Genomic DNA, 14,504 nt, shown 5'->3' on the forward strand with positions numbered 1-14,504 from the left:
GAAGGTTTTAATTATTAATTTAGTAAACACTGTTTATTTATTGGGTTTCAGTGTGATTCATTTACAATTACAATCTGCTTTAAAACATAAATGTTTAGACTAGCAACGTCTTCACGTGCCGGAAGCTTGAGAATTGAAATATCAAGAAAATGAATGCGAAAATAATCCCATTCTATTTTTGTTTGGCCGACGTAACATAGAGTATATAATCATTCAAACGCGAAGAATTACGAGAACATAAATCAAACTAGAGTTAGTTAACATGTCAAAAAAGATTACTTTAAAATGAAAAATTGCGATACATTGCCAATTGTTATTTTTTCTGTAAATTATATCAGGAAATACATACACAAAGTAATTAATATATTTATTTAGTATCGATATAAATTAATTAATAACATGCGAGAAAAAGATAATGTACATAACTTCCTCTTACGCCAAAATCTGTTTTGTAGATCTCTGTTGTCAAGCAAAATTAGCTATCAACAAAGGTTCCTGACCTGATAATTTGTTCCTGAGTTTATTTTTATTGCCTTCAGTGGAGTTCTCCGCTTGATAATAAACTATTCTCATGACCCCCACTGACTCATTCAATCCTGACCCCAAACTATTACGCGGCCAATTGAAATATACGGCTGTTGTGGGCGGATAGTTCGCTAGTAGAGCTATTTAATTTATCCGGTTAGGCTTGAATTAATAAAAATTCCGATGCGATATCCTTCGATGGAGTCCATTAATCTTTAATATACACTTAACAATTATTATAAGCATTTATGAAATCTCCTTGGCAACAACAATTTTGTATGGCCTCAAGTTTTCAAAGGAAATACGACTTTATTGAATTTGAATTGTGAAATGTTTTTCTAAAAAGGATAAAAAAGGCACATTTAAATTTAAAATGGCCAATAAAAATTGTATTTTTTGGTCAAATGCAATAAATATATGTATACAGATTAGAAGAATATGCAAATTTACGTTGAATGAAGCATATAGATTAAAATTACATCGACAAAAATAATACGTGTTTCTGGTTGACTGATTATTTATATAATTTGTTACTGGATTCGTAAGTGTAGTATCAGCTAGTGTTTATTGTAAACCCACGATGTTTATAAATAATTCGTATTTTATTGTAAGTTAAATCAGACCATTTTTTCAACATGAAAAATGGCCTTAAATTGTGATTGCATTACTAAGACTCTTATTTTAATTATGAAAGTAACAATCGACGGAACGCATGCACCCAATGCCCGTTGCCACAAGAAAATGGCGTAAAAAAACTTATAAAAAAACTTATAAAAAAAATTATTAAATCGAACGTCAATAATATATTCAATTAATTTATTCACGAGTTTCATATAAACCAGTTCATATTAAATTAAATAACTTTAAACTCTTCGATAATCCTCAAAACAACAAAAGCGAATTTTAAAATAATAATTCAAAATCGTATTGAACGTTGCATTCCATGATACGAGTTTAAACATATAATTATATATGTAATTAAGTGATTCTGTAACTGTGACCTGTTTCTTTTGTTACCAAACAATGTTACAATACTTTGTTACGTTAACATATTGTATTTAATTATGGAATTGTCACGTCTGTGTGCATTAGTTCGATTTTAACGTAATATGCTATCTTTAGGAAAATATTTTATTCTTTCATCGATTATGATGCATCTGGAGTTTCTTAACTGATTATATTACAATACACATCTTTCTTATATACTTATCTGTGGAAACTGTTTCAACACGATGGCTCCAAAGTAAACTATGGTATCTAAAATCGTGATTTCCACTTTTCAACATATCCTTATATGTATTATATTACCAAACCCATAAAAAAAATTATTAACTTTTTAGTGGTTTTGGAACTGAGTTAGTAAATAGAGAAACCTGAAAGGCATATTACAGTACATAGATAATGAAACTATTAATAATATTTGACTATTCCGTTGAACGTTTTCTAATAAATAAATGCTAATGCGTTTTGAGCATCGTTGAAGGTCATTTAATTTATGAACTAATGTAAAGTAATTGCCGCCTGTATTATGGAACCACTAATTACTTTCAATGGCTGCGCGCCAATAGACTAAAAGAAAAATATCTAAAAATTTTAACAATAGCCAGGTTTTATGGTAAATATTTACAGTTGCTTCCATATTTCGATCTCAGTTTGATATTGTTTGGGTATATTTCATTTCTTAGAATTTATTTAGGGTTAGACTGTTTTATTTCGGATTTTACCGTCATTTTTTATTGCAAGATTAGTGAAATTTCTATTGAACTGAAGAGACTGCAAAATTTTTACTATTCATCATATCAGGATTCGTGTATTACCGCAAAGTAACACTAATAAATAATCTTAGTTACTATCTAAAACCTTTGTGAATTATAGCGCCAAGATTAACTGCGTTAGCGCACAATAGATCAAAGATAAATAATAAGGCGTCAGTCTAGGCTTACTTATAATATTAATTCTAAGAATTATCTATTGTTTCCTTTTAGTTGCTAGATGCAAAAAACAATACTGAGTCGAAATTATGTATAGGTATTGATCCAAGGTAAAAAAACTTGACTATTAGTTTTGTACCCCTGGTGGGACTCGAACCCACAATCCCCGGCTTAGGAGGCCGATGCCTTATCCATTAGGCCACAGGGGCTTGTCTATAACGTTCTAAAACAAGAAAGTATTCCTATTTTAAAATATCTTTGCTATCATTTAGGTAAGATGAATGGAATATTAATACAAGAAATGTGATCAGAATTTAAAAAAATCGTTATTCAATCAGGCATTGACAGACATTATACTATCTCGATTGCCAGCGTGGGCTTATATTTATTTGAAATCTTTTTGCGAATTTTGATATGAGGAATGTACCTGTTATATTAATTTTACTATCTTATCTGTTATGCAATCCGATTCATATATTATGATAATGCGATTACGTTGGATTGCATATTAGTTATTATTTTTAACAATAATGACCAATATTCAATCAAACATAATAGCAATACTATATAATTTATCTATCTACCACTAATTATCATCTTAAGGTCGACTGGCAGAAAATGCCTCTAGCATTAAATCCGCCTGTATATTTCTCTTTACATAAAGTGTATAAATAAATAATATCTTAAAATTATATGACAGCACGATGGGTCAAAAGATAAAAATGTCATGTTCAAAATATACATTTTCAAATCTGGAACTTAAAATACTGGCCAGTTAGATGACATTCTAAATTTAAAAATAAAACCATTCGAGATGGCCTTAAAGTTGAAGACTGCATGACGCAGGATAACCCTACATTATCGAATGGAAGAAACCGATGCGTTTCGAGAACAACAACATTATTATATTGAAGTATACAGAAAACATTTATAAAGCAAATGATATTTCATTCCCTGTTATTTTATTTATAGACTTACGGATTGATTAGACAGAATTATTTACATATTATATCAAGTCTTCGATGCTCAACTATGTATTTTGTGCAAATATTGAATATTTTATCTTTAGTTGCTAGTTACTAATGGAACCTTATTCAAATTTCTACATGAACAAAATGTATCCAATAAATCTTGCCAACAATCCAAAGAATTAGTTTAGCGTCTCTTAAACAGACGACTTACGCCCTTTAGATATAATTAATAGCTCGTATCAAATGAGCAAACCGCATTGCCCTTGATAAAAATTGTTCTAATCTATAGAATGTCGATGATATAGACAATGGAAAATGACATCGAACTATATAAATAATCAATAATATTTAAATTTATATAGAATTTTTAAATATTTGAAAAAGGAACATCGATTACAATTTTAAAAATCTTTCAAGTCCTTCAAGCTGGTAATACTGGCCACATAGAAATTATAGGAAATAATCTCGTCCTCATTTTGTACATTGTAGTTTGTACCTGTGAACTACTTGCTGCCACAATCGTTTAAAGATAAAGCAAAAAATTTGCAGTCTATGTTATGTTACCGCGCTTTTCTACGACCTGTCAATGTCATTGTACTTTTTTGTGTGCTGCGCGCTGTTCACGTATTTTAATTTTGTGTTAAAATGGGAAAAGACAAGAAAAGAAAACGCGATATGATCAACGAGTTGAGCGAGCGGCTAATGGAGCTCGAGAAACGTATGAGGCGGAGACATTCGGGTAAGTTTTTTCTTATAAAACGCAGATTACCTGGAAAATCCAATTATCTTGTTCTCAAGAGTTTTCACGCGAGGTTAACCATGAGACCGGGTTTGTCGGCTCATAATTAAAAATACCACTATGATTGAGCTTTCACGAGAGGTTGGCCGGTGGTACCTTCACTCAAAGTTACTTTGCTGAAGAACTTTGTCAGTGTATACATCCTTGTGGCTTTCACGAGAGGTTAGCCTGAGGAGCTCCCCCCTTGTATCGGCACTGTTTCTGTTAGACACAGCGATTTTTATTATTCGTAGATGACTACGAAACGAGCCCGAGTTCTCAAGGCTCGCGTCACCGAGAGAGGAGTGAATCGCGCCACCGACAGAGGAGTGAGTCACATCATCGACAGAGGAGTGAGTCGCGTCAGCGAGAGACGAGTGAGTCGCATCATCGAGAAAGGAGTGAGTCGTGTCAACGGCATCAGACTTCAATAATACCCGACACAATACAACAAACACTGGGGGATCCTCCTTTGCCATCAAATATTGAGGAACTTTTGGGCGAAGAAGGCACATCTTCTGCTAATAATGCTATAAGCATCCATGATGGATTGTCCAGGCGCTGGACTACAATAATTCAAAATGGTCTCAAGGGAAGACACAAAAAATACAAAATTATAAAAGAAATAAGACACTCCCAAAAATCTACCGTTATTGATTCCACCCAAGCTTAATGAAGAAGTAGTGGCTGCCATGAATGATAGTGGTATCAAGAGGGATAGGAGAATTGCTGAACAGCAAGTTGTGTTGGGTGCAGCAGTGACATGCATTGCAAAGGTGCTGAATAATATAATTTGTCTGGACAACAAGGAAAACATTGAAATCCTAAGTGACTCTGGTAGACTACTTTGTGATTTGTATTACAATAACTGTATGACAAGGAGATCTTTGATTCTTCCGGACTTAATAAGGAGATGAAAGAGTTAATGGAGAAAACACCAATTTCAGAATATTTATTTGGTGATAAGCTTCAGGAAAAAGTGAATGCCGTTAAAGCTGTAAAAAAGTCCGGACAAGAATTAAAAAACACACCAACTCAGGCAAAACCACCTATGAAACCGAATCAAAAACTACAGGGCCCACAACGGCTGCAGGCAGCTCGTCCCAGTGGGCGAAACAAACAAAGAAGATAAGGCATGTGGCGAAACCAACAGTTCGGGCGAAGCGGTCGCCCCCGAGGCACTATCATTCCCGGCGCCAGAATCGCCGGTAGATCAGGTACAAACAGGTAGATTAAAACTATTTTTAAAAAACTGGAATAGCATCACTACAAACAAAACCATACATACATGGATCAAAGGATACTCTTTGCCTTTTGTAAGTACTCCTGTACAAGATGCTATTCCACAAAATATGTTCAGCCAAGAAGAAAATAAGCTTATTTCCATAGAAATAAATAAGTTGTTAAAGTTGGGTGCTATAGTGGAATGTTCACATTCCGATGGACAGTTTCTGTCTAGTATATTCTTACACCCCAAGTCAGATGGTACTTGGAGATTTATCTTAAATCTCAAAAAACTTAATAATTTTATTGCTACTAGACACTTCAAACTTGAAGACATTAGAACTGCGACTAAACTTATGACCTCAGGGTGTTTTATGGCCACAATAGACCTGAAAAATGCATACTATTTGCTCTCAATAACAAATTCTGATAGAAAATATTTACGTTTCCTGTTTCAAGGTACTTTATATGAATTCACCTGTCTTCCATTTGGTCTTAACACAGCCCCATATGTATTCACAAAGATCATGAAACCAGTTGTTTTCCATCTGAGGTCCCTAGGTTTACTTTCAGTAATTTATCTTGATGACTTTCTTTGCATAGCTGATACATATGAAAAATGCTTACAAAATGTATCTACTACAAAACAAATCTTAGAAAGCTTGGGATTTATAATTAACATAGATAAAAGCCATCTTGAACCCAGTCAAGTCTGTCAGTATCTTGGCTTTGTTTTAGATTCCAGATTTTTTTCAGTTTCACTCCCTGCTAGAAAGATAGAATATATTTCCAAACTTGTAAATAATATTAGAAAAAAGCAGAGATGCAAAATTATAGAATTTGCCCAACTACTAGGTACACTTGTAGCATCATGCCCAGCTGTAGAGTATGGCTGGTTGTATACCAAAACCTTAGAAAACCATAAGACAACTGCATTAAAAAATAATTATGAAAATTATAATGCCTTTCTTCCTATTAACAAAGAAGTTCAAATAGACTTGCAGTGGTGGGCATCACATATTAAATCTAATTCCAATAGTATCAAACAATTTAATTTTGTTTAGAAATCTTTTCAGATGCCTCACGAACTGGTTGGGGACTGGTATGCAATAACATTAAAAACCATGGACATTGGACAGAACATGACAAAATGTTTCATATAAATTACCTTGAATTGTTAGCTGCATTTATAGGATTAAAAACATATGCACTAAATCTTAGGCATTGTGAGGTTCTATTGAGAATAGACAACACAACAGCCATAGCTTATGTTAATAAGATGGGTGGCACCCGCTTCCCACATCTACATAGTCTTGCAAGGAGACTTTGGCAATGGTGTGAGGAAAGACATATATGGGTATATGCTTCTTATATTAGTTCAAAAGACAATACCATTGCAGATCTAGAATCCAGACGTCCTAAGTCTGAAATTGAATGGGAATTATGTGATAAAGCATATGAAATGATTGTTGTCAAATTTGGTAAACCACATATTGATTTGTTTGCAAATAAATTGAATGCAAAATGCATAAAATATGTATCATGGCTACCTGATCTAGATGCTTTCACTGTAGATGCCTTTACCATAAACTGGCATGGGATGTTATTTTATGCATTCCCTCCATTTGCACTCATTAGTAGAGTGCTACAAAAAATAAAGAGAGAAAAGCCATTGGTATAGTTTTAGTACCCTGGTGGCCAACACAACCATGGTATCCATTTTTCAAGTCCATGGTTGTATCTGAAGAACTTATACTGGAACCCAGTAGTGATCTATTGTTATCTCCTTCCAGATGTCCGCACCCCTTACACAAGAACCTGAGATTGGTAGCCGCCAAATTATCAGGCGCGCGTTTCTGAATAGGGGGATGCCAGCTTCTTCAATTGACATAATGCTAGCCTCACTGTCACTTAAGACTACCAAACAATATGAATCCGCTCTTAAACAGTGGATACTTTTCTGTAAAAGCCAGGGTGTAGATCCTCTCTCATATTCAGTTCAAACTGTAATTGCTTTTTTGACTTCTAAGTTTCATGAAGGATTGTCCTATAGTACACTCAATACTATGAGGTCAGCTATTTCTCTAATTCTGGGCCCACAATTGGGGACAGATGAACGGATGACTAGGTTCTTCAAAGGCATATTTAAATTAAGGCCTAAAAAGCCTAAATATGAAGTAGTCTGGGACCCTAGTATTGTTTTAGATTACTTATCCAGTTTATACCCTAATGAAAGCCTCGGTTTAGAATTAATTACCAAAAAGTTGGTTACTCTAATGGCTCTAGTAACGGCACACAGAATTCAAACCTTATCTCTCATATGTATTGACAATATTACAATTAATGATAATAATGTCACAATTAAAATTACAGAATTAATAAAAACATCTGCCCCAGGTAGACCTCAACCTAATTTAATATTACCATTTTTCAAAGAAAATTGTAGTATATGTCCTGCAACAACTCTTTTATGTTATTTAAACTATACTGCAAAATTAAGGCAAGATTGTAAGAAATTAATTATTACAACTAAGAAACCCTTTCATGCAGCATCTACAACTTCTATTAGTAGATGGATAAGACAAATTTTATCCAGTAGTGGTATAGACACTGCCAAATTCACTGCATATAGCACAAGACATGCATCTACTTCAAAGGCTTCTGAAGGCGGAATTAATATTGAGGTCATAAGGAAGGCTGCAGGTTGGAGCCAGAGATCTCTAACTTTTGCCAGGTTTTACAAGATGCCTATTGTTGGAGATCCTAATGCCTTTGCTAATTCTGTATGCTCTATAAGTAGCTGATTAACTATGGTTTTAATTATGTATGTTGATTTTGTGTTCTATATATACCTAAATAATTGTTTAACTAAATTGTTACCTATGTGTCCAACAAAGATTAAGACTGATTAGTAATAAACTTATGATTAATGAATAAGATTTATAAATGTATGATTAATTAAAAATATAAGCATTAAATATATAATTATTAAAATAGTCTCTGGACTAATAGACATAATAGTTATCTATTTGCATCACCCTATGGGCAACCATGTATATGTAAACTTATATATATCGTTATGGGACAACAAATTATAATAATATATATTTTGTTATTTAATAACACAACTTCTTTCTTTAAACATCTACAATGTACAAAATGAGGACGAGATTATTTCCTATAATTAAATAGATCGGACTAACTTACCAAGTGACGTCCGATCCTCAATTATGGGAAGTAATCTCGTCCTCATTTCGGTCCCAACCCTAGATTACATCCTTCCTTTTCTATCTAATATGGTTGACTATAGTTCAACTACCCCCCCTTTTTATATATTTTAAGTTGTGTTAATGCTTTGAAACAATGACATTGACAGGTCGTAGAAAGCGCGGTAACATAACATAGACTGCAAATTTTTTGCTTTATCTTTAAACGATTGTGGCAGCAAGTAGTTCACAGGTACAAACTACAATGTACAAAATGAGGACGAGATTACTTCCCATAATTGAGGATCGGACGTCACTTGGTAAGTTAGTCCGATCTATTTAATTATACGTACTTTTAGCTTATAATGTTAATTATCCTCTTTTTGATATTCAAGCATAGTAATTTTCCATTATCTAATTAGAAAACTATAACGCGAACTGCCTATTGGAAACACTTATTTTGAAGTACATAATCCTTAGATATCTGTACAGTCTGGTCAAATTGCGGATTTTAGAAGATTAGCGTAAATGGAATTAAAGAAACAAAAGATAAGAGCTAATCTTTGTTAGTAACTACCTATTCTTATAAAGTTTATTACTCTTCAAATAGCAGACATTCCTTTTGATTTATAACAAAGAGATAATAACTTTATGATCAATAGTATTATGTCATTTCAATTTTTAAAAAATCACGAAAGTTATATTGTTGAAATTTTGACGTCATAACTCATATTATGCTACGATAGATATCCGGCAAAACAATCTACACAATCCATTCATAAAAATCTTTCTGAATGACATTTGTATACATTGGTCATTGCGTATACAATGAAAATGTATAAATCAATCATTTGATTTATAATATTTTAAATTTAGAACACAAGTTTGAATTGTAGGCAACATTGTTTTTAAGTATTGCATTTTAATTAGCGGTCAACCTTGCGGCGAATATAACCACAGAATTAAACATTTTATATTCATAGAGAATATGCATTCATTTTTGGTCGCGGCTTCGCGTGGTACAGGCGATACTGAAGCTTACTTTACTAATGTATCTTTATATTACGGAAAGAAATTAAGATTTAGTTTAGTACGTCTAGAAATTAAACACTACAGTATACATTAAATTAAAGCCTTAGTGGCATCATACAATAACCATAGACAGATGTATCAAAACTACAACTACTTGGATCTCTTTCCGGTCATGTCGGATTGCCGTCTCACCGGACAATGAGATAGGAACAGAGAGTGCGCCTGTGTATTGCGCACACTTGTGGACTAATATCTCCTGCGTACCTGCCTGATCTCCGTTGAGATTGGCCTCCGTGGCCAAAATTTTCTAGGAGGGATTCATACAAACTCCTAACTACTTAAGCATTTTAATTTAACAATTTTGAGACTTGGAGTGTAATCTATGCGTAATATAAAAAAATAATTTACATATAATTTTCTTAGTATTCCAAATCATTGCATTCTTGAGAACACGTTAAAATATCTCGTATTCGGCTGAGCATATCACGCTATTGCAACGTGTTATTATATTCGTGTTTCACAAACTTAAAATGTTTTTTTATTTATTTTAAATATATTCATCGTTTAGAGCTGGCTGGAATAAGAAAATGATGTAATGAAGATATGCAGCCAGTGTTACTAGACATTACGGTATTTATGCTAATAATTAGGTTAATAAAATCAGTTTTAAAGTTCAGTTAAATCGCCTGCTCAAGTATAAAAAAAATATATTCGTCGAATTAAGAACTTCTTCCTTTTTTGAAGTTGTTTATAAACCAACAATACGTATATGTAGCTAATGCTTCTTTTTTTAAAAACATTCTATTCTCTTTTCGAAACTGTCAGTAGGAAAGGAAATTCTATAGAGTCGAATCATTTTTTTTTAATGTCTGTATTTCAATTAGTTGGGTAATAATGTTAGTTAATTTGTAGTCTACTGTCATAGATAATAGAAAATTGTGCCTGTCACGGTGATTGTATGACGCCATTGATAAGTAACCTGTATGAGTAATTTTGACTTAATATAAAGACGCGAAGTATTTATCTACGTAAACTTAAAAAAACGGACAATCATGTTTTCCGTTAAACAATAATGTTCCGATATACAATTCATTTGTTATTTAATTTTCTTAATGGTGTCACTGATTACAACGGTATTGATACTATTGCCATTCTAAATTACACCTTATCTTCGCACATTATTGTACATATTCCTTCAACGCAACTACATAAAGCCAAATGTAATACTAAGATTCTTTCTAAAACGTAAATAGTCCCACCATTTGTTCACGTCTGTTCGTGTAAGTGTTGTAATAAATCGCATTTTAATCGATATTAAATCGTTTTGCTGATCGATTTGCTTTACATCGGTACGGCGTATCTCTTTTCGGCCCTCTGATTCACTGTTAAAATAAAACCAGCGATTTATCACAGAAGCTTACGTTTGTTTGCTATTCGATTTTGTTTGTATCGATTAAAAGTGGTGATGCGGATTGTGTCCGGGTTTAACATAAACTACACAATAAGAGTTTAAAATTAAGCATTAAAACACCACAGCCAAATTAATTTATATTCTACTAGCTTTTGCAAGCGGTTCTGCCCGCGTGAAAAAAAAATCCGGGGTAATTATTTCTCGGGATAAAAAATCTATAGCATTCAGGAGTAATGTAGCCCCTATAAGTTAAAACATTTCAAAATCGGTTTAGTAGTTCCTGATATTAGCACGTTCAACCAAACTCTTCAAACTTATAATGGTATTGATAGATAATTGAAAAGAGGTTTTTTAAAATTATTCTTTCATTCCCCGAATATAGAATTCATATTGAGAATGTCGTAGTTCCATGTTAAGAAACTAGATGTCTCTCTTATTGGTATATAGCGATGAACATTTAGACACACATTGCACTTTATCTAATTAGTTTCATGTTGCGACAGTTATCTCGAATGATTAGTGTTATAGAGCAGCGTCACGTTACAATTTCATTGTTCATTGTGAAATGTATTTAGTAATATTACTTTGGGATTTGATATACGTATCCTAGATAAAATGATTTTCACCGCATGTTACATGGGTTACCTCTGCCTATAAAAAAAAACAATTTATAAATATTGTCTATGCATTTCTAAATCCTCTCGGCCTATAAATAAATCAACTTCGTACAGATATTGGAAAGTAAACAAAATACTTGAACTACGTAATACATAATATTTCCATGTTCTAAATTTAAATATAAAATCGATCGAAGTACAAGATACGGTCTAATTACTTATTATACATTCGAAATACCAAAAGCAATCAACTGACCATGGAAAATTGTATGATAATTAGAAATATCTATGTTAAAATAGTTAATTATGTCTCGGTATATTGCTTAAGGCTGTATATAAAACATTGAAAATGCACGGTTATGTATTTTGTTTGGAAATTATTATTAGCATATTTCTGGATTAATAATAACGGTTTAAATAATATTGCCCTTGAAATTGTAGTTCGTCATAAACTTGTAAGCGACATAACGATGTTTTATAATTTTCCTTATATGTCATACTTTTTATATGATAAAAAATTAGTACTTAAAACAATAAAAACGTCAGCTAAAAACCCAGGTATGCGTGGAAAAACGCTACGTCTGTCAATATAGCAAAGGAAAACACATACAGCCTAAGGTTATTGCTCAAACGTTATCGTCCAACTAAAGTGAATTTCTACATTTCCACCATATCTTAATGAGCGCGTTGTTAAAATTCCGTGATATACAAAACACAAATACATTTACGAATGTGGGACGACGTGTCGCCAGTGTGGAAACAATCGACTACAACGAAAAACGTGGGAAACATTTTAAAATCGATTGTGAATGAAAAAATAGTTGAATCGACTGAGGCGCCTTAGCGTACTTCAAAATAGAAATGATGTCTTAAGACTGAGTTGGAAATTAGGTGAAAATCAAGCCGTAAATTAAGAACCACTGTTCTAGTAAACAGCTTGTTGCATGGGAGTGATTGATTTATCAATAATGTTGGCAATACTAGTACACCTGTTGCATTGGAGTCGGAAAAAACACCAAATTTTCCGTCATTAATATATTTATTTACCTAATTTTTATAGCAACAGCCTAGTTGGGTGTAGAACAGACTGAATCTTATAGTTGTTCTCGTAAAAAAAACGCCGCCATCCGCTCCGTGACCACGAAGGTCCTAGTCTTCGAAACGTCGGATTTTTTTTTTATAAAATACTGCGAAAAAATAGCTTTATTTAAAAACCTTTTACTTTTTCATTTTCTAAGCATAGATCACTTTGAATGTATTGATATTAACTGTCCCTGAATAAGGTTGCGTTTCTATAATTTAAAATCGACAGGAGATTGACGTCTGACGAATGACGTACGCATACTTTCATTTAAAACAATCAATTCAACTTTCAATTCGCATTCTTCGTTTGAAATGTTATTATTTCATTAATTTTTATGGCGGCCATTTTGGTATCGCACGTTGGTTCTGGTATTAAGAAATATGTTGCATATATAAATGCTAGGTTTTAATCACACAACATTTTATATGTTAAAAGCAAGAAAAATATATTCACTTAAAAATTTAAATTACTTTGTAAAGTACATACAAGACGTACCTAATTTTTCAACAAAATGATTTCGATAGTTGAATAGAAAAAATCTATGACACATACATGAATGATACTTTTAATGAAATGTTATATTAAATAATCATGTATTTACATTTATTTTACATATTTTATTACTCTATGAAATAACATTATTAACTGCTAAATCTATATGATGCTGGCCAGTTATTTATTATCATAAAAAATAGATAGGAACCCATATTACGTTTATTTCTATTCGTAAAACATTTTTTTTTTAATTTTCGTAATTCGAATGAGGTTACCGTTGTCCACGGCCTATTTAGAAGCGAAAGGCCCCTTGTATCAACAAGTGTGGCAACCACACTTCCTCGTGCCGGTTCTAGCACCCGACATTATGTATTTGAATTTGTAATTTCACTGACATTTGACATATTGCAACCACTTTACAAAACCGGCAGCAGAATAACTATAATAGAAAGCTATTGTTTTATTTCGAAATATATCGGATCAGTATCCGATGGAACACAAGTGGAGTTTAAAGATATTTGGAGATATGAGACATGATGACTAAAAAAGGAAAAACAAAATTACTGTACAAATGGAATCGGAAGCAACACTTTAGATTTTTAAGTGTTAGGGTTCTTAAACAGCCATTACGGCGTGGTTACGGGCCATTGAGCCACCTATTACCTTAACTCTAATCGGATTTCCTAATGTCCATGTCAAATTAACTTCAGTTCGGTAGTTTCGGAAACTTCTCGAATTTTTTTTACTGACAAACATTCGCGTGTACCTAAAGCTGCTGACATTTCATTCGACGATCAAAGAATAATGACATAATACTGATCGTGTTTTGAAGGCAAGTTAGATGCGGTTTGTTGCTAAGTCTGCAAATATCTGCTTTCATTCCAAATATATTATTTATATCCCATAGTTGGACTTTCGTCTGTACACCTTTATTACCCGTTGGCATGGACGTCAATAATGATTGATTAATTATCAAGTATGTTTGTTCAATACTATTGACATTATTATTTGCGTAATCGGTAAGCTCACATGAACGTCAATAATATTTCGTCGTTTGACGTGTCTGCATTTGAATATAATTATATAATTATTGGTACAAAAGCTTGACAATCATGACGGACATTTCATCAGCATTTCATTCTTACATTATGAATGATCCTATAAATTAAACACGTGTAAATTCGTCAGTCCGTTTCAATGTTTACTTGAAATTTCAACAAGCGTTTGATT

General features: G+C 32.7%; 2 protein-coding genes and 1 non-coding gene across 3 annotated transcripts; 2 read left to right on the forward strand and 1 right to left on the reverse strand.

Annotated features, from left to right (window-relative positions):
- Positions 1–2,592: 2,592 nt before the first annotated feature.
- On the reverse strand, positions 2,593–2,665 carry Trnar-ccu. Its single transcript has one exon. It is a non-coding gene; the product is annotated as a tRNA-Arg (tRNA).
- A 1,237-nt stretch (positions 2,666–3,902) lies between these two features.
- On the forward strand, positions 3,903–4,898 carry LOC119188819. Its single transcript, XM_037436807.1, has 2 exons — positions 3,903–4,166; positions 4,460–4,898. Exons 1-2 carry the CDS (start codon positions 4,073–4,075, stop codon positions 4,876–4,878), a joined length of 513 nt encoding a protein of 170 aa, XP_037292704.1. The 5' UTR covers positions 3,903–4,072; the 3' UTR covers positions 4,879–4,898.
- LOC119188852 lies at positions 4,898–9,885 on the forward strand. The gene is made up of 3 exons (XM_037436894.1): positions 4,898–5,061; positions 5,281–5,422; positions 7,223–9,885. The coding sequence occupies exons 1-3, from the start codon at positions 4,898–4,900 to the stop codon at positions 8,231–8,233; spliced, it is 1,317 nt and encodes a 438-aa protein (XP_037292791.1). The 3' UTR covers positions 8,234–9,885.
- The last annotated feature ends 4,619 nt before the right edge of the window (positions 9,886–14,504 follow it).

This window comes from Manduca sexta, chromosome 9 (assembly GCF_014839805.1).
Source record: "Manduca sexta isolate Smith_Timp_Sample1 chromosome 9, JHU_Msex_v1.0, whole genome shotgun sequence".
In the NCBI taxonomy this organism is placed as follows: domain Eukaryota; kingdom Metazoa; phylum Arthropoda; class Insecta; order Lepidoptera; family Sphingidae; genus Manduca; species Manduca sexta.